The sequence below is a fragment of the Elephas maximus genome, chromosome 25 (genome assembly GCF_024166365.1).
Source record: "Elephas maximus indicus isolate mEleMax1 chromosome 25, mEleMax1 primary haplotype, whole genome shotgun sequence".
Classification (NCBI taxonomy): Eukaryota; Metazoa; Chordata; class Mammalia; order Proboscidea; family Elephantidae; genus Elephas; species Elephas maximus.
In genome coordinates, this window is record NC_064843.1 from 22,066,795 (window position 1) to 22,091,748 (window position 24,954).

The following is a 24,954-nucleotide window of genomic DNA, read 5'->3' on the forward strand; positions in this document are numbered from 1 at the left end:
TAAATAACTACTTCATGGAGTTATCCCAAGGCTTATGTGATAGAGTACAGATAATAAATAATACATAAATATATAAAATATCTTGATTCATTGGAAGAGCTGCTTGATAAATGATAGCTCCTGAAAGATGAGAAAATTCAGGTTACTGTGATGAATTCAGTGAACGCATCTTTATAGGGTTATAGATTTCAAAAATAATAACATCTTGGGAAACGAGGAAAAGAGCATTAATTAATTTGGCAAATGCCTGCTGAGAAAATTATGTGGGGATGCAGGTGTTATTGACTGTGGGGTATATAGACTCACTGATGATTATGCTGTGTGGTTTTTCTCCCCAGAACGCTAAAAAGAAAATGTATGGCTGCACAGAAGCCTTCCTGGCTGACGCAAAGTGGATTTTGCACAACTGCATCATTTATAATGGGGGTGAGTAGCTTTGCTGATTCCCAGGAGAGAAAGCATGTTGCCTGTTCTCCTGCTCTTCCTCAAAAACCAGGGCCAGTAACTAGGATACTTGTGTAGAGATTGCTGGTGGGTGTGAATAGGGAGTGTTTCCTGCGTGCTTCTTAAGGTGTGAGCTGATGTCCAGGGTGACTTGTACTTCTCTATGGTGCTGCCACTTCCTACTGTCATTAAAAAAAAAAAACTTAAAAAACGGACAAATAATTACATATGATAAAGTGCACAGATTTTAAGCGTATATTCGACGACTTTGACGAACATGGAACCACCTGTGTCATCACCACCCCAAATAAGATATGGAGCATTTCCATCACCCCCATTACATTTCTGCATGCCCCTTTCCAGAAAATTCTTCAAAAGCAATTACTGTTCTATTCTCTGTCCCTATAGATGAGCTTTGCCTGCTCTAGAATTTCTTGTAGAGTCATAGGGAGTGCGTTCTTTTGTGTCTGACTGCTTTTGCTTAGTGTAGGATCTTGGGGATTCATCCATGGTGTTGTGTGTATCAGTGGTTCTTTCCCTTTTATTGCTCAGTGGCTTTTAGTCTATGAATATACCGTAAAATTTATCTTCTCATCTGTTGGTGGACATTGGCCTTGTTTCCAGCATTTGGCCACTATGGAATGAAGGTGCTATGAACATTCTTGTACTAATGGTTAAATGGTTAAAAAGTCTTTGTGGAAATATGTTTTTATTTCTTTTGGACCAATACCTAGGAGTGGAATTGCTGAATAGTAGGGTCAGGTGTATGTTTAACTTTATAAGAAATTTTTCCAAAGTAGTTACACCATTTTAGTTGTTCTGCATCCTTGTCAACACTTGGTATTATAGGTCTTTTTAATTTTAACCATTCTCGAAGGTGTGAAATAGTATGTCATAGTGGTTTTAATTTGCATTTCCCTAATGACTAATGAGGAAACCCTGATGGCATAGTGGTTAAGTGCTACAGCTGCTCACCGAAAGGTCGGCAGTTCAAATCCACCAGGAGCTCCTTGGAAACTCTATGGGGCAGTTCTGCTCTGTCCTGTAGGGTCGCTATGAGTCGGAATTGACTTGATGAGCATGGATTTTTGGTAATGACTAATGATGTTGAGTGTCTTTTCATGTATTTATCGACTATATTTCTTCTTTGGTGTAGTGTCTGTTGAACCTTTTTTCCTGATTCAAAAATTGCATTGCTTATATTTTTATTATTAGAGTTGTTAGGAGAGTTATTTACATTCTGGATAAAAGTTTTGTCAGTTGTGTTTTTGTGGACTTAGAGATTGAGCCTTGTAGATAGAAGGGAGGAGATCTTCCATTCTAATCTCACCCTTGGCATATTCCTCACTGCTGCCTGCCCCCGCCTCAGCCCTCAGTGTCTACCTCTGGCCAGGTGGATCTTTAGGGGTCCTGTCCCACCCTGTTTCCCTGGCCCCAGATCCTCTCATATGCAGTTCCAACTGCTAGAAAACTCTTCATCTCTTTGCCTTGATAATTACCCTTATCATTTAGTCTCAGTCTCTTTGTTCTCTGAGAAGGCTTCCCTGACCTCCCTAGACCATGCAAAGTGTTCTCGTCAGGGTCTCTCACAGCCCTGTACCTTCTCAGGGCAGCCTTTAAGATACTTGCAGGATGGTGCTGTTTTTATTTTTATGCATTGTTCACCAGGATGTAAGCTCTTTAAGGGTAGGCTCCCTGTCTTGCTCTCTGTGTATCCAGAACCTAGCAAAGATGAAGGAGCCTGGTGGCTCAGGTTAAGCACTCGGCAACTAACTGAAAGGTCAGCAGTTTGAATCCACCAGTCGCTCCTCTGGAGAAAGATGTGGCAGCCTGCTTCTGTAAAGATTACAGCCTTGGAAGCTCTATAGGGTAGTTCTACTCTGTCCTCTAGGGTCACTATGAGTCAGAATCAACTCAACGGCAGTGGCTAATGGTTAAAAAAAAAAACCCTTGCATAGATAAATGGTGGACGGATGTCTGCTTAAAGCGTATCTTTTACGTTGTTAACTCAGTAGCAGGGCTGGGGTGGGAAGAGGGGAGAAGGAAAGGTGCTAGGCAGCAAGCCAGGTCTTTATGCCTGTGGAGTGGCTGGTGGGCTCCAACTGTTGACCTTTCTGTTAGCAGCCGAGTGCTTAACCATTGTACCACCAGGGCTCCTTATGAATTTGTGTAGAGATTGTAAACTCATATATAGAAAGGTTTACATAGATCATATAAACCAAGTGAATCAGGAAGAAAAACAGCAGCATACGCCAGCATGGCTGCAGGCTTGGGGACTGCTGGGAACTTCAGAGAACCAGGGGCTCCTGCCAGGCCCAGAGGGGCAGCTACTGCAGCTCTGGGTCTCCGGTGGATAGAGTCAGTGGATCTTCTGAGTTTTCAAAGCAAACCAGAAACATAGGTTTCTTTTGTTTTTGTTTTTTTTAAGTGTGAAATCCTTTTGTCAGTATTTCTGAAAATACCATCAAGTTCAAAGGAAACATCTTGTCTTCTTGTTGAGTGCAAAGGTGAGGGATTTAGAGTTTGACCTGGAGCCACATCCTCAGCTCATTAACCAAGTGGTGTCATGAAGCAGTGACTCCTTTCAGCCTTGGCTTATTCACCGATTAAGTGGGAACATTCATGCCTGTTACCTAATACGACTTCATGAGCCATTAACATGAAAATATTTTGAAGCACGGGGCACATGAGAGGTACTCAGTTAAATGTCTTCTTTCCCTCATACCCTTCTTGAATTGTTCTTTGGGACAACGGGTAAGAATAAGGTTGCTTTAGGATATAAAAGCATTTTTCAAGTACTAATCTGTGAACTCTTGGTTAATAATGGGAAACCCACATAAATTGTTCCATTTCAGTGAAGACAACATTGAGACGCCCAAGACTGACTTTCATGGGAGAAGAGTAATACAATTTGAACTGGTATTAAAAGCCAGCAAGTTCTGGTTTTTAGCCTTTAAAATCTTAATCCTGGGGGAAAGCAACTTCAACGGTTGTTAGTGGAAGTGCAACCCCAAGGCCAGTGTTACAGTGCTTCCATTTGAACTAATCCTATTTTCTTATTTCCTCAGGAAATCACAAATTGACGCAAATCGCGAAAGTGGTCATCAAAATCTGTGAACATGAGGTATGATCTTCCCACTGAGCTCCGTTCCTTTTAGATGACCCCGGAGTGGTGGTTTGGGGTGGCTGAACTTCCATTTGAAGAGTCATCCAGTGGGTGGCTGTGAGGATCTGGAAACCTTTGTGGTATAGACAGCACCCCTTTTCTTCTAGGAGAGTTAAAGCATCAAACAGGGGGCCCACAGTATGTTATAAAGCACACGGGCCTTAGCGGTGAGCTAAAGGAGATGCAAGCAGTGAACGATTCTTATTCTTGGTCTTCTGTCTTTGCCATTGTAAGTTCCTAATTTCTGACCTTTGCCCTATAATCTCTGGCATTGAGCCAGGCCCCTTTCAATCCACTTATCAAAGAGGTTCGGATTTTGACATTATTTTGGGGTAGAGGGCTCAGCTGCTTCTTAGAGAGCAGACCAATTTATTTCTGTCCCTGAGAGTCTGACCATCTCACAAACCCCCACAGTTTTAATGGTGTGGTTAGAAGGAACCTCCTGGATGTGGGAGCCTTGGGGCTCTAGTGGTGTGGGACAGGGCTGGAGGCAGAAATGGCACGAGGGAGGCCTTCTTTATAAGAACCACACTGTAATGGTAAGAAACCGAGGCACAATGGTCTTCACCCTGTTGACGCATTTCCTTTCATTTCTTCATTCACTCATGGATAGGTAAAGAAAACATTTGAATATTACTGGGGTATGTCCATCTGTCTATCTCATATATGTATAAAAACCCAGTGCCATTGAGTCAATTCCGACTCACAGCGACCCTTTAGGACAGAGTAAAACTGCCCCATAGAGTTTCTAAGGAGCACCTGGCGGATTCGAATTGCCAACCCTTTGGTTAGCAGCCATAGCACTTAACCACTATGCCACCAGGGTTTCCATATATATATATGACATGTATACATGGTTTTATAATATGCTTATTCACTTAATTTATTTTGCGTACTTGAATAGTTAGACAAGAATAACTATTTCAGGACTGCATAGCATTCCTTTGTACAATATATGAACATTTATTTAATTAACCTGTTGTCATTTAGACAATATTAAGTTTTGTCAACATTTTGAACCGTACCTCTGTCTCGGTGGGGACTGCTGATATCCTTAGTGTAATTTTTAGAGATGGAATTACCAGGTCAGGGGCTATAAACTTCGAAGAGGTAGATGCAGGTAGATAGCGCCTGATGATTTCTAGAAGATCTGTAGCAATTCATACACCAGCCTAGGGTGGACGCATGTGGTCGTTTCTCCGTGCCTTTTCTGATATTGGAAGCACATTTATGTATTAATTTGTTGAGGCACGGTCAGACTTATAAACAATTACTGAGCACCTACCGGATATCTGGCACATTGAATGATGAGAGGAGAAAAAAGACTGATGACAGTGGGAAGAGAATAACAACTAACTGTAGTAGTGAAGCTTGTGGGCTTTGGAGCCCAGTTGCCTGGGTTCAGATCCTGGCCCTACCATTTAGCTGCTGTGTGACCTTGGGCAGGTCACTTGACTTCTTAGGGCCTCGTTTTATTTCTCTGTAAAATGGGAATAACAACAGTCCCACCTCACAGGGTGGTTATGAACTTTAAATGAGTTAATACGCGTAATAGTTAGAATGATACCAGCACACACTAAGTCTTCAATAAATGTTAATACAATGATTATCGTGTCCCCATTTGAAGCACTTTATATTTATTATCTTATTTAATTTTTATAATAGTAGTAGGTACTGCTACCGATGCTATAGATGAGAAAATGGAGACCCAGAGAAGAGAAACAACTTTTCCTAAAGTTATAGAGCTAGTAAATGGTAGAGTCTGAATTCAGATCTAAGAAGGGAGCTTCTAAGGCCCTTGGCTGGAATGTACCATCTGCAAAAGGGAAGAGGACAACAAGCAAGTCTACATATAGAAAAGTTACGGAGTTTTCAGAGAGTCATCAGTGGAAATAATATAAGGCGACATGGTATTAATTAACTATTCTAGATGATACGATTAGAGATATATATGGAAATGGACAAGTGGAGGCCAAAATGGATTGAGGGCGGTGGCGCTTACACAAGATGAGGTCAGATAAGTGGGCAGAGGCCAGATCATATGTAGCCTTGAGAACTCTGATCAGGTGTTTAGATTTTATTGTTAGTATAATGCAGGATTTCTCAACCTCAGCACTATTGACTTTATGGGCTGGATAATTCTTTGTTGTGGGGTGGAGAGGCTATCTTGTGCATTACAAGCTGTTGAGCAGCATCCCTGGCCTCTACCCACGAGATGCCATTAGCACACCCTCCCTTCCCCAGTTGTGACAACCAAAAATGTCTCCAGATGTTGCCAAGTGTCCCCTGGGGTGCGGGGGAGGGGGGTGCAAAACTGCCCCAGTAGAGAACCACTGGTATGATGGGAAGTTACTGAAAGCTCTTAACCAAGAGAGGGACAAGCTCAGATTTATGTGTGTAAAGATGGCTCTGGTTGTTGCGTGGAGAGTGAGCCACCATGGGGGCAAGAGTAGAAGCTGGGCGCCCTGTTGAGTAGTCAGCTGGTACGTTGGTCCAGGGGAGAAATGAGTGCAGCTTGGACTAGGCTGGAAACTGGTGGGAGTAGTTGGAGTCATCTCCTAGATGTTTCACCACCAAGGAACTTTGCTTAGCTAATTTTTATCAGTCAAAATCATACGGTATTTATTGAAGGCCTCCAGCAGGTAAGGCCCCTAGGGATGACACATTCTAATGTCTTTTTGCTTTACAGATGAATGAAATTGAAGTGTGTCCAGAATGTTATCTAGCTGCTTGCCAAAAACGAGATAACTGGTTTTGTGAGCCTTGTGTAAGTTGGACTTCCTTTCTTGACCTCATTTTCTGAACTCTCTGTGCCTTTGATGACTACCCTGTGGCAACTTTTGCCAGGTGGCTGATTAGACAAAAGTTTGGGTGAGGTTTTTAAATAATTTTTTTGCCTAATACAATTATGGAGAAATGAAAGTAATCCAGATAGGCTAAAGCTCTTGGGCTGGAAGTGCACATGCCAGAGGTAGGATCATGCCTTACTGGCTGATGAGCCTGAGCGGGCTGCAGGATGCAAGAGACAGGGGCCTGGGATGAGACGAAGCAAGACGGATAATGAGATGCAGATTAAATGAGCATGCCATTTAAAAACCGTGTTAGGCCTGTTGTAAGGGGCTTGGAAATGCATCCCTGGATTAACTCTGTGGCTTCTCCAAGCCATCATTCTTGGGAGCCAGAAGGCCCCCCATGGATCTGCATTTTCCAAACGGGTGTACTGCAGAGAGAAGTACATTATTGGGGTAGGCTGGTGTATGTGTATATGGGTTTGGGGAGTGGGAAGGGAAGATAAGGCAAAGAAAGGAGAGAATTAAAACGTATTCTGCCTTTGGAGATTAACACTAGAATAGTAAAGGCTCTTGAGTAGCCTTTGATCAAGAATAAAACCACTTGCCGTCGAGTTGATGGCGCCCCCGTGCGTGTCAAAGTCAAACTGGGCTCCACAGGGTTTTCAGTGGCTGATTTTTTGGAAGTAGGTTGTCAGGCCTTTCTCCAGGGCACCTCTGGGTAGACCAGGCCCTCCAACCTTTTGGTTAGCAGCTGAGTACATTAACCGTTGTTAACAGTTGCTGATAAAGAATAAGGGTAGCTAATACTGGCCCTTGTTATTATGCCTGGCACAGCGCACATTGAATCCTCAAACTTAACAGCGTAGTTGTAATTGTGTCCATGTCGCACAGAAAGGCGATGTCTCTTGCCTGTGGTCACCCAGGTTAACAAGTGGCAGAGCGGAGGCAGGATTCAAGCCTGGTATTGTCTGGGCTCATTCCTTCTTGATCTGACTGTTTAATCCCACGGTTATTGGCCCCCATACCTTCTAGGGGACACCACTTTGGGAGACCCTGCTTGAAACTGTTGCCTTCCACTTGTGGTCTGTATCGTGTCTACACACGTTATCTTCACAGACTGGGCTTTCAGTATGTATCTTGCTGTCAAAATATATATAAACCCTGGATTTTGTTTTTCTTTTCCTAGAGCAATCCACATCCTTTGGTCTGGGCAAAACTGAAGGGCTTTCCATTCTGGCCGGCAAAAGCTCTGAGAGATAAAGATGGGCAGGTCGATGCTCGTTTCTTTGGACAACATGACAGGTGGGAGTTGGAAGCAGCCTTTGAATGGGTAGCTTTAAAGGAAACCTTTGATACTGTTGTTGGGTAGGAGAAGGGGCAGGGAGTATGGTTATTATTTTGTTCATTGTCATGGGACCCACCATTAATCTTCAGTAGCTTAAAAATACTTTCCTGTGTTAAGCCTGATAATGTGTGGGCTTTGGTTTGTTCAGGTAGATAAGAAAAGAACCTTACTTCCGTGGTTTTGTTGATGACACAGCGTCGCAGTGGGTTCACTGGCTGTATGAAGTGCTGCTGTACCTTTTTGGATTTTCTGGAGTAAATTAAACCGCCATACAAATTGCCTTCCAAAATAACGCTATCAGGGATCAGAAGTATTTCCCCAGCTTGCCAGTAAATGAATCTATTATCATCGTGCTGGGTCCTTCCCTCCTGTTCCCTCTTCCCTGAAGCTAAAATGGGAAATTATAAGGGGATGCTGTTTTGACAGGTGGGAACCCTCCCTCCCTGTCTTTCTGCCCTCCCCTTCCCCTCTGCACACGGCAAAGTGAATTATTCGAGCTCATAGTAGCTCCCCGTAGAGTGGAGCCTCCTTCGTGATTGAGAATAACAGATAGACAGAGATGAGCAGCGGATAATATCTTAGTTCTCTTCTGGCATGTTTAGATTATATGAGGCAAAAACCATTTCGAAGCCCTACCAAGCAGTGTGAGAAAGTGTGTGAGTGTGTAGGGGAGAATTTTTTGGTATGCTAAAAATTACACACACACACACACACACACACACACACACAAATTACACACACACACACACACACACACACACACACAGTCATTTATAGTTTTAAGCAGCACCAGAATCTGAAACACTGCTCTCTTTGTTAAGTTCTGTTTGCTGTCTTGCAAATTAAAGAAAAGCATGAATTCCAAAGTATCCTGCAAAATTATTTACTAGGAATCCGTTGTCAGGAGACAGAAGAGAAATTTGTTGAGATGGTCGTGGGTTTGGCAGGAAGTATCGCACTTTATTTGATTGCAACTACTCTTGTTGGAAATCTTTCTAAAATTAATTTATTCCTTCGTTGACAGAAATATGTATCCACAGTGGCTGCCGTGTGCCAGGCTGTGTGCTAGATTCTGGGGATACAGGAGGGAGCTAGGCAGACACCGTCCCTACCTGCTTGACAGCTGCATCCTAGAGGAGAAGGAGGATAATAAATAAGTCAACAAGCAGGCAAGATATTTAGAGATCAGGAGATAATGATGGGCCAGGTGTGAAGATCAGGAACCAGCAAGAGCAGAGACTTGGGCAGGGAAGGGCTGAGTGTGCTGAGGAAAAGCAAGGGGGACAGTTTGGGTCAGATGGGGTGAGAGGAGGAAAGGACGGTAGGAGATGGAGCTAGATGGGTGAGCAGGGCCGGGTCACAGGGGCTCTATAGGACAGAGTAGAACTGCCCCATAGGGTTTCCAAGGAGCGCCTAGTTGATTCGAACTGCCGACCTTTTGGTTAGCAGCTGTAGCTGTTAACCACTACGCCACCAGGTTTCCTCACGAGAGCGTAGCAAGTGTTTATCGCACTCTGTGTCATACTGGAGAGTGAGAATAATCCTAAACCTTCAAGATAATAAACACGAGAGCATAGCGAGTGTTTATTATCTTGAAGGTTTAGGATTATTCTCACTCTCTAGTATGACACAGTGTTTGTACACTTAGGAAATAGCTGGGTGGGGAACAGCAAGGCTTGGCCCCATGCACTACCTATTCCCAGGTCCTCTCACAGCCCTCACCCCTCTGGTGGGGGGTGGCTTAGGGGGCATGAAGAAGAACAGTGCCTGAGCTTTGCTGGTGCTGTCCCAGGGGCCCTGGACCCCACCTTGCAGGTCGAGGACTTGGTTCTGGATTGGAGCTTTTGTGGAAGCCAGAGCGCTTCTGTGTGTTTGTGGAAAAGAAAGCAGCATGAGTGTCATGATCTCGCTACCTCCCATGGCAAATTTGTGGCAACCCACCAAATTTTCCAGGTCCTTCTTGGAGTCTGTGGTGTCTTTGATCCCCTGCGGGAAAGCTCCAAGTTGTTGGGTTTGTTTTGGGTGAGGGAGCACACTAAGGGACTCGTGAAGGGCATTCCGCAGCGGTGGAGTAACGACACGTTGCAGTTCTAAGAATGTTTTAGTTGGCATTGGGTCGGGAGTCACTGACAGCTGTGGGCGAGGCAACGCCTAAAGGAAGTTCTTCATTCTGGGGTTGGGGGGTGGTCCCCTTCATCTGCAGAGGATCTCGGGTTTCCCATAGATGTTCTTTAAGAAAGCAGAGTGCGGCAGGGTGTGTTGACTCGTGTGCTCTGGCTAAGGCCAGGGAACCAAGTGGAGGCTGCAGGAGGTGTGATAAACTGCTCCCTGTTTCAGGGGCACTCCCACCTTTGGGTCGCAGAGCGAAACGTGTGTCAGTGACATAGGACAGGACAGCAGACCAAGAACTATCCTAGACCGCTGCATGCTTAGTTGTCCAGCAAATCAAATTGTAGTGAGAGGCTGGGGAGGCTCCTGCACGTGTCAGCATGTGTCCTGAGTGGCCTCACTGCATGCTCTCTCCTTTAAGAGATTTCTTCTTTTTTTTTTTTTTGCTATATTTCGTAGACACAGGCACGTAATATTGCATGAGAATATAGAATGTGTTTCCTTAAGTGCCTGTATATCTAAAAAAAAACAACATCAACAAGTAGCAGACATGGAATGCGTACTGTTTACCAGGCCCTGTTTTTGAAGGCCTTTTGGTGTGTTTGTTCAGTTCTAACAATAACCATGTGAAAGAGAAACTGATTTTATCTCCATTTTACTGATAAGAAAATTGAAGCACAGAGAGGCTAAGACCTTGATGAAGGCCACACAGCCAGGAAGTAGCCAGGCTGGGATTAGAACCCAGACAGTGTAAGTCCAGAGCTCAGGCTTTTAAATGAGGTGCTGCTCTTGTGACATTGCCCTCTAGAAACTTCATATTGTGACCCAGACCACAAGCAAGTATCATTTCCATTTAAGTGTTTCCTGGGCCTGCTTTCCCAACCAAAAAAAAAAACTAAACTGGTTGCCGTTGCGTTAATTCTGACTCATAGCAACCCTATAGGACAGAGTAGAACTGCCCTGTAGGGTTTTCCAAGGAGCAGCTGGTTGACTTGACCTGCTGATGTTTTGGTTAGCAGCCTAGCTCTTAACCACAGCACCACCAGGGCTCCAGGCCAACTTTAAAGGAAAAGAAACATTTTACTTTCCAGAAATTGCTTAGCAATGAACTCCACTGACTGCATCTGAGAACCAGGGAAGAAACAGGTTAAGGCCCTGGTACAGACACTGGTGGAGAGGGGTGTGGGGGGGGAACATGGTCGAATGCTAATGACCGACTGGTGGTGCTGGACACTGGCTTGAGTGCCTTTCATTTGATCCCCTCGATGCCCACCCCCTCCCCGACTCCCTCCCAGGAGGGCAGGGGCCCATCCCCTGCTTCACTGGTGACACAGCTGAGGCTGGCTCAGGGGAGTGAAGTCACATGTCCAAGGGCAGTCCTGGGGTTCCTATGCTTCTCAGACCTGTCTTGTCTAGTCTGGACTTGTGTCCACCAGCCTCACACATGAAGTCTTGTGCAGACTCAACCTGGAAGGCATCTGGCTCCCGTTCAGCCCCCATTCTGTCTGCCTGGAGCTGTGGTTCTTCAGGCCTCAGCAGAATGGTAGCAGCCAGTCGGAATGCATGAGAAGCTGGTGATTTTAAGCACACTGAGTTGAGTTAGCTATTTTGGGGGTGTTTTTTTTAGTTTTAGTTTAAGGACCCCTGGTGGTACAACCGTTAATGCTTGGCTGCTAACCAAAAGGTTGGCTGTTGGAACCCACCCAGTGGCTCCGTGGGAGAAAAGATTTGGTGATCTGCTCCCATAAAGGCTACGGCCTAGAAAACCTTGTGGGGCAGTTCTGTTCTGTCACCGGGGGTGCGATGAGTCAAAATTGACTTGATGACGTCTCACAACGACAGTTTTAGTTTGTGTCATGATCTAGTTATCGTCAAGGGTTGCAAAGAATCAGCCTGTGTTCTGAATTCTGCTCCAAGGACACGCTTTATTTCCCCCAAACCATTTTCTTTTAAAAATGTGAATCCGATGCCAGCTGTTAGAATTGGGGTAAAATTTCACAAAAGGACAAATCCTGTACCATCTCATATATATGAAATGCCTAGAACAGACAAATGTATAGAGACTGAACTTTATCAGTAGTGATTACCCGGGGTGGGTGGGAGGGAGTGGAAGAAGGGAACTCACTGCTTAGGGGACCCTGAGCCTCTGTTAAGGATGACGGAAAATCTGGACACGCTAGCAGTGATGGTTGAACAAGATGAACACGATGAGTGTCACTGAATTGTACATGTCAAAAAACATTGAAATGGCAAATGTTTTGTTACATATGTATTTACCACAATAAAAAAAAAGTGGGCTAAATTTAATATAAAAAAAAATCCTTTTTTTTTTTTTCTTTTGAAAAATTGGAGGACATGGCCATGCCGGCCTAGATCCTAAATAGCCACTTTGGTAGCAACAAGGATGTTACTGCCTTTACCCTGTGTGTGGATTTTCTCGCTCACTTTGCTGCCACCATCTTGCGTTTATGGCCTGTAAAATCCAGGCAGCCTCCTTGGAAAAACACATCTCCCTCAATTCCCAGCTGCAAACTGGGTTGAGGCAGTGGAAATGTATGTGGTGACAGAGTTACGTCCTGGGGACTCCTGTGTCGGCATTGCCGCACCCGCAGCAGTTGTACCCACATTCCTTTCTGTCTCCTACCCACAGCTGCTGGGCTGCTAGTTCCAGAGAATCAGGCAGTGCCATTTTTACATTCTTGGGCCTCTGCAGAGAGCCTGTTGGGATATGGGGGTTGAAGGTAGGAAAATTGAACCGATTGGGAGTGGGAGGTGGGAGATGGGAGGTGCATACCCAGAGGCTGAAGGGCTGTTCCCCGCCCCACACCTAGTTTGATAGGTGAGAGTGCCATCCTGTTTTATTTTGCATTGTTGTTAGCCGACCCCCTACTCGTGGCGACCCCATACATAATGGAACGAAATGATGCCTGGTCCTGTGCTGTCTGCATGACTGGTTCTGGATTGGACCATTGTGATCCATAGAGTTGTCATTGACTGATTTCTGGATGTAGATTGCCAGGCCTTTTTTCCTAGTCTGTCTTCATCTGGAAGCGCCGCTGAAACCTGTTCAGCGTCATATCAGCATGCAAGCCTCCCCTGACAGATGAGTGCTGGCTGCACGTGAGGTGTGTTGGCTGGGAATTCAGGCCGAGAACCCTACCCCTGAGCCACCACTGCTTCCTATTCTGCATTAGAAAACATGTTTGTTTATTTATTGGCCAGTTAAAATCAGAAAGGCTGGTTTTGTTTTTGGTTACTTTCCACGTGAATTATCTCACATTCAAAAACAAGCACCTCTTTTTAGGCTGACGGTTTTTCAGGGTTTGTTTCTAGTCCCCTCTAGAATCCCAATGAGAAGAGAGGCTCTTCATGTATGTTAGTCACCTAGTGCTGCTGTAAGAGAAATAGCACAAGTGGATGGCTCTAACAAAGAGAAATTTACTCTCTCACAGTCGAGTAGGCTAGGAGTCCAAATTCAGGGTGTTACCTCCAGGGGAAGGCTTTCTCTCTCTGTCGGCTCTGGAGGAAAGTCCTCGTCATCAGTCTTCCCTCGGTCTGGAAACAGCACAGAAACCTCAGGTCCAAAGGATTCGCTCTGCTCCTGGCACTGCTTTCTTGGTGGTATGAGGCTCCCATGTCTCTCTGCTTGCTTTTCTCTTTTATATCTCAAAAGAGATTGGCTTAAGATACTACCTAATCTTGTAGACCTCATCAGTATAACTGCTGTTAATCCATTTTATTACATCATAGTGGTAGGATTTAAAACCCTTAGAGAAATCACTTCAGAAGGTAAAATGGTAGACAATCATACAGTGGAATCATGACTTAGCCAAGGTGGCAGATATTTTTTGGGAACACAGTTCAATCCATGAGACTTGGCTGATGTGTGAGATGTAGTCTAGGCTACAGTGACATTGGTATTTGTTTTCCTCATCTCACCAGCCCAAAGCCAAAAAACAAAAAACCCCAAAAACCAAACCCTCTGCCATCGAGCCGATTCTGACTCATAGCGACCCTGTAGATCAGAGTAGAATTGCCCCATAGGGTTTCCCAGGAGTGGCTGGTGGATTTGATCTGCTGACCTTTTGGTCAGCAGCTGAGCTCTTAACCACTGCACCACCAAGTCTCCATTGTTACTTTTTTCTTTATGGATTAAAATGAGTAAGTCATAGAGCCTTTGAAAGTTCTAGCTAAATTCTGTTGTTCGTGTTCTGTCATCATAACAGAATATGTCTGTTATACGGATCATTTAGTAAGCATTCAAACCAAGTCATTAAAAAAAAAAAAAGTTAAGTATTTAAGAATCTTGGCAAAAATACGAAGCTAATTTGGTTTGCATGAAGAAAAAACAGTCTTGGAAATTACCAAAGTTGACTTAAACTCTTTCCCTTTTGCACTTCTAGGGCCTGGGTTCCAATAAATAATTGCTACCTCATGTCTAAAGAAATTCCTTTTTCTGTGAAAAAGACTAAAAGCATCTTCAACAGTGCAATGCAAGAGATGGAGGTTTACGTGGAGAACATCCGTAGGAAGTTTGGAGTTTTTAATTATTCTCCGTTCCGGACACCCTACACGCCCAACAGCCAGTACCAAATGCTGCTTGATCCCTCCAACCCCAGTGCTGGCACTGCCAAGATAGACAAGCAGGAAAAGGTCAAGCTCAACTTTGACATGACAGCATCTCCCAAGATCCTGATGAGCAAGCCCATGCTGAGTGGGGGCACGGGCCGCAGGATTTCCTTGTCGGATATGCCTCGCTCCCCCATGAGTACAAACTCTTCTGTGCACACGGGTTCTGACGTGGAGCAGGATGCTGAGAAGAAGGCGACTTCCAGCCATTTCAGCGCGAGCGAAGAGTCCATGGACTTCCTTGATAAGAGTACAGGTCAGCCCTGGGCAGGGGAGGGTGGAGGAAGTCATTCAGACATGGGCGGTGTCTGTTGCGTTGATCCCAAGTGGGTGATCATAACAGCAGTCAAAGGTGCTTCACAGGTGGGGTTAGGCTCCAGTGGGGCAAATTCTCAATGAATAATCAGACAGGATTCTTGTGTTTCAAACCCAAAACCATTTCTGTTGAGTCGGTTCTGTCTCAGCAAACATGTAGGATAGAGTAGAACTTTGCCTGACCTATGGAGTTTCCAAGGCTGTATATCTTTATGGAAGCAGGCTGCCAAATCTTTCTCCTACAGAGTGGCTGGTGGGTTTGAACCAGTGACCTTTTGGTTAGCAGCCGAGTGCTTAACCACTGCACCACCAGGGCTCCACTTCTTGCTGTTAGGGGAACAAAAAATGAGAAAAATGTTCCCAAACGGCAACCTGGAGGTCATTCCTGGACGTGGACAGAGATGGCCAGAAATCCTTTAGGCCTTTTGGGTTCATACCCACTTCCCATAGCGCTGGTTTTTCTCTCCCAAGAATTCGTTTTCATTGAAAGATAGCTTTTCTATCAGAGCCATCCATTCTTTTTTAACATGCAAGTACTAGAGAAACATATGAGATAAAAAAAAAAAGCTCTCTCTCCCAAAAGCAATTCCACTCCTTAAAGGTGACCCTTTAACAGTTGTGTTGCAGTTTTGAGACTTGGTTCAGCAGAGTAGTTAGGAACGAGGATGCTGGGGCCCCATTCTGGTTCTGCCATTCTCTGTGTGCCTTTGAGCAGGGTGCTTACCCACTTGGTGCCTTAGTTTTCTGATCTGTAACATGAGGACAATAATCAGACCTACCTCTTAGGTTTTTGTAAGGATTAAATCCATCAACATACAAAAAGGGCTTAGAAAAGTACCTGGCATTTGAAGTGGTTGCTATATTATTTCTCATGGGCTCATCAGTTACATGCCTGCGTAGATCACGGAGAGGGTGCAGATGAGGAATGCTGGCTGAGTGTAAGGGAAGTAATGGTGACTTATGTTGACTTTTTTTTTTCCTCACTCAAACATAATTTGCTGCATGTTAAATACGTAAGAAGCTTTTTGCTTCTCTAATAAAGTAGCCCTGGTGGTGCAATGGCTAAGCACTCGCTGCTAACCAAAAGGTCAGTGGTTGGAACTCACCAGTCTGCTTCATGGAAGAAAGGTGTGGAGTCTGCTTCCACAAAGATTACAGCTGTAGAAGCCTCGTGGGGCATTTCTATTCTGTCCTATAAGTTGCTATAAGTCAGAATCAACTCGATGGCAGTTACAAGGAAGTAGGTTACTCTCACTTTTCTTCAAACATACGGCCTTCGCAGTTAGTTCCCTGTTTTTCAGCCTTTGAGAGACATGGGCACAGAGAAGTTTCCACACTAAGAAAGGCAGGCATGAGCAAAAGGGGCAGCCAGCCTCAGGCTCTGGGCTGGGGAGACAGCTGAGAGGGGTAGGGACTGGTGAGCCAGGGCCACATGCCCCATGGCAAGGGCTCCAGACCGTGGTTGCCATTCAGGAACGTGGACTTCTGGTTTCAGATCTTAACATTCTTCCAGAGAAATGGGAAATCTGGATTTTGATGTAGAATTTCCATTATTAAACGTCATCGTAGAATGTCAGGATGTTCTGCAGGATGAATAAAGCACTTCTGCAGATCGTACCACTAGTTGTAGACTTCTCAACAGAGCATATTAACTGTGGATGACAGCCTTTTAGGTTTCGGTTCCTTCCTCCTTCCCTCCCTCTTTCCCTTCCTTCCTTCTTCCTCCCTCCATCTTTCTCTTTCTTCTATCCTTTTCTCTCTCCCTCCCTCCATTTTTCGTTCCTCCTTCTCTACTTCCCTTCCTCCTTTCTTTTCTTCCTTCTTTCAGTTCTTCAGGGACAAAACATCAGTTCTTTAAGGACCACAGATGCTGCAGGAAGATAAAAGCAATGGGGACTTAGTCCATTATTACCTTAAAGAGTTCCATCCATTTTGGTTGTGTTGTTCGTTTGGTTATCTTCAAGCACTGCTTCCAGCTGCTTCAAAGATGGCTCTGGGTGGGGCATAGAGAATTGGTGAAGTATAAATGACTTTTGATCTTTCAAAACGAGGGCTGTATGTGGTTGGTTCTGGATGTTCACATTTGAGTTTTAAAGCTTCGTTCTAGAATTGACATGATTTATGATGACATAGTTTCAGAAAAAAACGTTCCTCTTGCTCCCGTTTTCTAACCGGAGTTCTAAAAGATTTTTGTATCTCATTGTACGATCCTGTTTTAGCCAACTTGCCAAAACATGGTACATAATCACACAGGCTCCTCACGGAGTTCAGCTCGTTGCTTCCCATATAGAGCACGCTGCTGAGTGTTTTACGCACGACAGCAACCCTGTAACTCACTGCTGTCTGAACTTCCATTGCCATGGTTTTTGCCATATTCTTAGTACCAGCTATTTTATGACATACTTAAATATTAAGTCTACAGCTTAGCTCCATCCTAAGCAATAAAATTGCTTGTTGTGTTTTTTCCTAATACACATGAAAGTAATATAAATAGTAAAATAAAACATGGTTTGTGAACCCCCATTGGTTCTCCTGTGTCACATTTCAGAGTATATCGTTTTATAGGAGTATGAGAACTTGACTCATGTGTTTAATTCAGCTTCTCTCTGCCCCCCTGGAAGTACAAAGGGAGAGGGAGAAATGACATCAGAATGCCTGAGAAAATCCCTTATCACTTTTGATGGGCTTTTTATATCATAGGTTAGTGGATCCCTGACTTCAGTGAATTTGAAAAGTGCCTGTCCCAAAATATAATCATCTGTTCTAAGTGTGCATGGGGTCATTTTGTTAATCATGTGTTAGACAGCCATCGAGTAGAAAAGGAGGAGAAGCGAAATTCCAAAACAATGTAATCTTGTAAATTGCTCCTTTTTCTATAAGGGGCCAAGGAGCCCTCGTGGCGCAATGGTTAAAGCTTTCGACTGCTAACAGAAAAGGGTAGTAGTTTGAAACTACCAGTGGCTCTGTGGGAGAAAGATGTGGCAATCTGCTACTGTAAAGGTTTACAGTCTTGAAAACCCTGTGGGGTCGCTATGAGTCAGAAGCAACTCGACAGCAGTGGGTTTGGTTGGTTTTGGGCTGTAAGGGGAGCCCTGGTGGTGCAGTGGTTAAGAACTCAGCTGCTAACCAAAAGGTCAGCAGTTCAAATCCAGCAGCCGCTCTTTAGAAACACTATGGGGCATTTCTACTCTGTCCTATAGGGTCTACTCTGTCCTACCGGGCCTCTTGACAGCAACGAGTCAGTCTCTGAGGGGCCAGATAGTAAATATTTTAGGCTTTGTGGTTCTGTCTATTGAACTATTCAGTGCTGTGCTTGTAGCTCAAAAGCAGCTGTAGACGTTATGTTAGCAAATGAGCATGGCTGTGTTCTAATAAAACTTTACTGATAAGACTCCGAAATGTAAATTTTATGTAATTTGCACATTTCATGAACATTAATTCTTCCTTTGATTTTTCTCAATCATTTAAAAATGTTAAGAACATTTTTAGCTTGCAGGCCGTATAAGAATAGAAGAAATTCTCAGCCAGCCCCCCCATTTTACAGAAGGCAAGTTGAGGTCGCTGCCGGGAGTGTCAGGGAGGTGGCTAGGTCCCTGAACCAGACTCTGAATCTAGGCCTGTATTCTTTACACTGCGCCCTTCTGCCCTCTGCTGTTAGCGTTGATAATGACATCCACTGGAGGGAGTGGTGGAACACAGTGAAATAACCCATAATCAGGGATACTACGGATGAGACTAATTTTTCCACAATCATGTGGGCAAGATTGCCATTTGATGGAAAAACCATATAAGTAGTTTAATCAGTGAAAATTTTGTAACCAGCAACACAAAGCTACAAATTGAAATGAGCAAACTATTAAAATAAAACTTTTACGAGTATTTAGAAACCTTCCTCTTACTTGGGGATTGAGGAGCTCGGAGCCATGTGTTTTGTAATCCTTAGAGCTGGATTCAGCTTTCGGAGACGCACTTTGCTCAGCCAGGAGCCTTTCCCTCCTGGTATCCTGGAATCCTGCCGTCTAAATGGCCAAAGTAGTGGTTTGTATTCTTGGTGATTTTTCTGGTTCCCCTTCTGTATTGGCTTCCTGGCCAGAACTGATGCCTCCACCAGTATTCGCTTGCGGGATCCTGATTTAAGTCATTAATATGTATTAACTCAGAGGCTTTCACCACCCTCTGAGTTAACGTTTTTTTGATCTTGTACCTCCATTATGTGTTGCTGTTTAAGGAGAAAATACTCTTTAATACATGCTTTTATTATTGCGAAATCAATACCTATTTGTCATAAAACAGTTGTTAACTAGAAAAACTAGAGTCACAGGTAACCCCACCTTCCATAGGTTACCACGGTTAACCCTTAGACAATATTTCCAGCATTTTTTCTATTTTGGTTTATAAATCATACTATTAAGTTGAAACTCATACTTGCAGGCATCGGGCAGATATGGAAGTGAGTGAGGTTGGGAAGCGGGCCCGCGTAAGAAAACTCGCTTTCCAGAAATGAGGTGAGACGTTCCTGAAATACCATAGGGAGCGGTAATGACTGGGGTGAACTAAATCAGAAATAGGTTTTTCATCATGATGTACTACACACATACCTGAGCGTGTGTGCATGTGTTTGTGTGTTTGTAAAACTTCTGCAACGATATACTTATCCTTCTGATATAAAACCCAGACCCAGGTACATGCTGGTATTTACACTCTATTGCATTGCAAATGGTTGGCATGCCCAGCTGCTAGCTGAAAGGTTGGTGGTTCGAGACCACCCGGAGGCATCTAGGAAGAAAGGCCTGGTGTCATGCTTCTGGAAAAAAAAAAATCAGCTGTTGAAAACCCTTCGGAACATAGTTCTACTCTGAGCCATGTGAGGTTACCGTGAGTCTGAATCAACTTAAGGACTGTGTGTTTTGTTTTGTTTTTGTCTTTCATTACAAAAAATGTTGCTTATGATCCACTAATGGGTCATAACCCGTCAGTCTCAAGTAAACTTGCCTACTTCATCCCAGTGTTTAGATGGGAGTTTTTTCAGCCTCAGCACTATTGATACTATGGGCTGGATAATTCTTTCTTGTGAGGGACAATCCTGTGCATTGTAGGCTCTTTAGCAGCATCTCTGGGGTCTACCCACTGGATGCCAGTAGCATCCCACCCCAGTTATGACAATCAAAAAATGCCTCTAGACATTGCAAATGTGTCGGGGTTGGGGGTAAGACCCAACCACCTGTTGAGAACCATTGGTTTAGATGATGGAATCAAAGCTCTCGAGCTCTATTTAATCGAGGTAAAAGTCACTTCCCACAAAATTAACCATTTTAAAGGATACAGTTCAGTGGCATTTAGTACCTTCTAAAAGTACTTTTCCTCCTGCCGCTTCTTGGCCAAGTGGGAAGGTGGGCTCAGTGTAGCCAGATTGTTGATTTTGCAAGAGAAGTCTCAAATCTATATTCTTTTAAGTGGGAATGACTCCAACTTTTACATATTGGCTCAAATAGAATAAAAAATCTCTATGCTGCGTAAAACACAGCTGCGAACTGTGTGGTTCATGGATCACCTATTTGTAACGGCTGATGTAGGTGGTTTAGATTTTTTTTTAACTTGACCTTGAATTGTGAATACTTTCCACGTTAGTACATAGCCCTTTGGCATATCACTTAGATAGATGCCTCCCTCGCTATATGAATGCTTTGCATTCTGTCACAGCCATGCAGTGCCGCCCTGCCGCCCAGCCCCTCCGTGCATGGTGCCACTAGGAATTGTGCAAAACCGCAGCCCTTTGAACGTACAGGTTGTTTCCAAGCTTTCATAAATAGAGGAAAATTCACGTGAGTCATTAACTCCTCACCCCCACCTCACCCAGAGTGCTGGGTGCGTGGGAGCAAAGGGGTGTTTTTTCTAATTCGGTTCCAAGACTCGTGCTTCATGTGGTCAGAGGAGCACTTCGCACAGGCTGTTAGGATTTCGTAGATAATAAATGGTGTGTTTTAGCCCACACTTGTGAACTGCACATCAAAGTATAAAATCTGATTAAATTATTTGTGACTTCAGAGGCAATTAGTTCTTTCTTTGGCAGGATTTATGGCTTTGTAAAAGGATTGGCATCCATTTCAAAGTTTAATTGAATTGAGAGTTTCCAAAAGTCTTCTTGCTTTTGCACATGTCTAGAGTGATTTAAAGCAGGGTTTCCCAAGCTCAACACTATTGACATTCTGGGCCTGATAATTCTTGCTGGGGGGGCTGGTCCTGTGCTTTGTACGATGTTTAGCATCCCTGGCCTCTATCCAAGAGATACCAGTAGGGCCCCTTACCCCAGTTGTGACAGCCAAAAATGTCTCCAGACATCGCCAGATATCCCCTGGAGGAACAAATCTGTACCCCCCCCACCAGTTGAAAACCATTGATTTAAAGTATCACGATTTTGAATTTTACCAAAACTGTTTGCTTAACGCTGTTCTTTAAAGTTCAATATTTCATTTCATTTTCATCATTTTTCCCCCAGACATAAAATTGTCCTTTCAAAATTTTTTAATATCATAGAACAAATAGCATTTAATTTCACCCCAGGAGGTGACACCTATTACGAATTGGGTGTTCTTTCAGATTTTTTAATGTGTATAATTACATTAATAAAAATGTAAAAAATACAGTACTAATGACTTTGGTGGCAGAATGGGATCAAACTAGGCTTTCTGTTTCTTCTCATGCAGTGTGTGCAGAGAGTGTCCGCTGTAGCAGCATTTCTGTGTTTTTGAAATCTTTATGTCGGTATATACGCTTCTAATTGTCAGCTATATGGATAGTACATGAATACCTGTTGCCTTCAAGTTGATTCCGACTCATAGCGACCCTAAAGGACAGAGTAGAACTGCTCCATAGGGTTTCTTTCCAAGGAGCGACTGGTGGATTCGAACTGCTGAGCTTTTGGTTAGCAGCCGTAGCTCTTAACCACTGCGCAGGCAGGATTCCAGGCATGAATAGGACAGAACTCATGGTGGTACGTGAGTGACTGAATCTAAGAAAACATTTCTTGGAGAAAAACGTGGCTTCAGTGAAGTAACATTTTAAACATAAACGTTGATTTGTTTTCTTAGTGTAAATTATATATTCTCGTACGTGTGCTGTATTCACGGCATGTTTCTAACTTTCTAACCCCATATGATATAAGCAGTTTGGCTCTCCTAGTATTTTTCTTGAGGTGGAAGCCACATAAGAAAATGAACCATTTAAAGCATGTAGTTCAGTGGCATTTAGGACTTTCAGTTTGTGCAGCCACCTCTCTTCAATCCTCACGTTGTAATCACCCCAATTGGCTAGCATGTTACACGCTTCTCTAGGTGGCCACCTGCAAAGCCAGGATAAAAGTTTTTAAGAACGTATCTATCAAACTTCACTGGAGTCATGTAATGATGGAATTCCTCTCCCTTCGTTCATGTTTTTCCATGTTAGCAAATACATTTTGTACTTGTTTTAAAAGATCTTCCTCTCCAAAAAAACCACAGGAAAAATAACAGAGACTGGTAATCTACACACCTTGGTTGCCATTGTTGGTGGGTGCCATCAAATAGGTGTCAGCTCTTAGCAACCCCGTTTGACAGAATAGAGCTGCCCCATATGTTTTCTAGGCTGTGATCTTCACAGGAGCAAATAGCCAGCTTTTTCTGTCTGGGAGCCACTGGGTAGGTTCAGACTACCAACTTTTTGGTTAGCAGCTGAGCGTTTAACTGTCGTGCCACCAGGGCTCCTTAAACGCCTCTAGTTGACTCTCTTTTAAGACAGGAGTACTGCATGCACGTGGTTAAAATGAAAAGGAAAAACACAGCAGTACAGAGTATATAACATAAAAAGTGCCTTTCTTCCCACCACCTAGAGCTCCTGTTTTTCTCAAAAGTTTACCCCTGTCGACAGTTTATAAGAAACAGTATGTGTCTGTGCACTTAAATATGTACATATGCTTCTAAAAAATATTTACACACATAGGGACATTCTGTCCGGAATTCATTTTACTTTTCTCTTTTTTCACGTGTGTTTTTTGTGGAGGCCGTTCTGTGTCGGATCCTACAGTCAGCTTCATCCTGTTTAAGGGTTGCATGGTATTTATAGCAGAATTTGTTTAGCCAGTTTCCAATTAATTGGCTTTTATAAGCTGTCTCCTATTCTTTTGCTGTTATAAAATACTATTGAAGCAAGCACTCTTCTGCACATACTGTATTCTGGGGCACTTCTTACAATTTAAAGCCAGGAGTGAATTCCTAGCAGTGGAACTTGTGGACCGGGGTGTTTTATACATTTTAATTTTGGATAATATCACCCAGTGGTCTCCTAAATGGTTTTATGATTTATATTAGTGTTCTTCTTTCTTTATCTGCCATCAACCCTAGATATTAATTTTTGAAACATGTTACCATAGAGATAAAAAGGAAAAGGGGTATATGTATAATATATATATAGCATTTGTTTATGTTGAGCTCAGTGATCATGTTTATTGACCAGTTATTGACTATATTTAAATTTTTTTTTAATTTAGAGAATGTGTTTTTTAAATCTCAATACTTAAGTTCATTAACAAAAGAAATTTTATGTGTCTATGAAATTAAAGGTTTGTGTTGTACTTATTCTTTTCCCTAGTACTCTTGAGCCCTGGTGGCGCACTAGTTAAGAGTTCGGCTGCTAACCACAAGACTGGCAGTTTGAATCCACCAGCTGCTACTTGGAAATCCTATGAGGAAGTTGTGCCCTGTCCTAAAGGGTCGATATGAGTTGGAATTGACTCGATGGCAGTCGATTAGGTTTTTTAATACTCATGAACACACACACATACACACTAAACATGACTTTTATCTGTGTTTTTGCTAAAATTTCTCGAAGGACCATGAGTGGGCAGGACTGTGCTAGACTGCTTGCCAGCCTCTCCTTATTGCTTTTGTAACTTGACCTCTTAGCGAGGGAAATGCCTACTCACTTCTTGAGTTCTGGGTGCAACAGCATCTTTGCCTTTTTTTTGGTTGTTGTTGCTGTTCCTATTACCACTTAGAGTTAGGCATCCTTGTCAAAATTCCCTGCAAGTCTCAAGTAGTGCTCTAGATACTATGATAAGGCCTCTGCTGCTAAACTTGCTTGCTGGTTTCCTTAAGAAAATATAATCCAAAAAGTCTTGGTCTATGATCTTCATGAGAAATACATTACGTGGATATTTTGAGCCACTGCAAATTCCTTTTGGAAGAATTAGGAACATAAATAAGTGGGTTTTAAATAATCCTGATACTAAAGATTTCTATTTGTAGTATTGAAATCTTTTTAAATGCCTTTATCTTTATTCTTGTCTCTTAGTATAACAAACATTTCAGTTCTCCTTGTTGTTTTAATACCAGCAATACCAGTGGTAATAATTGTAATGTTGGCTGCCATCGAGTTGACTTTAACTCATGGCAACCTTATGTACAGCAGAATGAAACATTGCCTCTTTGCAGCTGTTATGCCAGTCCATCTTATTGAGGGTCTTCCTTGCCCTCTCTGGTGCTCACCAAACATGATGTCCTGTACAGTGATTGATCCCTCCTGATGACATGTCCAAAGCATGCGAATTCGACAGTGTTCTGTTTTGATCCATAAGGTTTTCATTGGCTAATTTTTGGAAGTAGATTGCCAGGCCTTTCTTCCTAGACCATCTTAGTCTGGAAGCTGCATTGAAACCTGTCCCCTGTGGGTGACACTGCTGGTATTCGAGATGCTGGTGGCATAGCTTCCATCATCATAGCAACATGCAAGCCACCATAGTACAACAAACCGACAGGTGGTGGAGTAATGGTAATAACAACCCAAACTGAGAGTACGTGGTATTCCAGGTCCTGGGCCAGGCATTCTATTAATCCTAACAGGAACTGTGTTTTAATTTAGTATTTTAGCTGAATTCTGAAAATAATTTCCAATGTTTATCGAGTGCTTGCCAAGCACCAGTCGATGTGGATTAGCTAACCTAACCCTCACCTCTCCTGATTTCCAGATGAGGAAAAGGAATCCTTGAGACATGTGTGCTTCATCCCCATGTGTAGAGTTTTTCAACCTAGGCACTGTTGGTATTATGGGCCACATAATTCTTTCTGGGGAGCACAATCCTATGCATTGTAGGCTTTCTAGCAGCATCTCTGGGACCTACCTAC

At 43.4% G+C, this 24,954-nt stretch overlaps 1 protein-coding gene across 26 annotated transcripts in view; it reads left to right on the top strand.

Annotated features, from left to right (window-relative positions):
- ZMYND8 (zinc finger MYND-type containing 8) overlaps positions 1-24,954 on the top strand; it is a 130,313-nt gene that overhangs the window by 56,910 nt on the left and 48,449 nt on the right. For all 26 annotated transcript variants that reach the window (XM_049868761.1, XM_049868762.1, XM_049868768.1 and 23 more), the window contains 5 exons: positions 339-426; positions 3,513-3,568; positions 6,300-6,377; positions 7,589-7,704; positions 14,260-14,741. In XM_049868761.1, the coding sequence (XP_049724718.1) occupies positions 339-426; positions 3,513-3,568; positions 6,300-6,377; positions 7,589-7,704; positions 14,260-14,741 (820 nt within the window). The remainder of the gene's footprint in view (positions 1-338; positions 427-3,512; positions 3,569-6,299; positions 6,378-7,588; positions 7,705-14,259; positions 14,742-24,954) is intronic.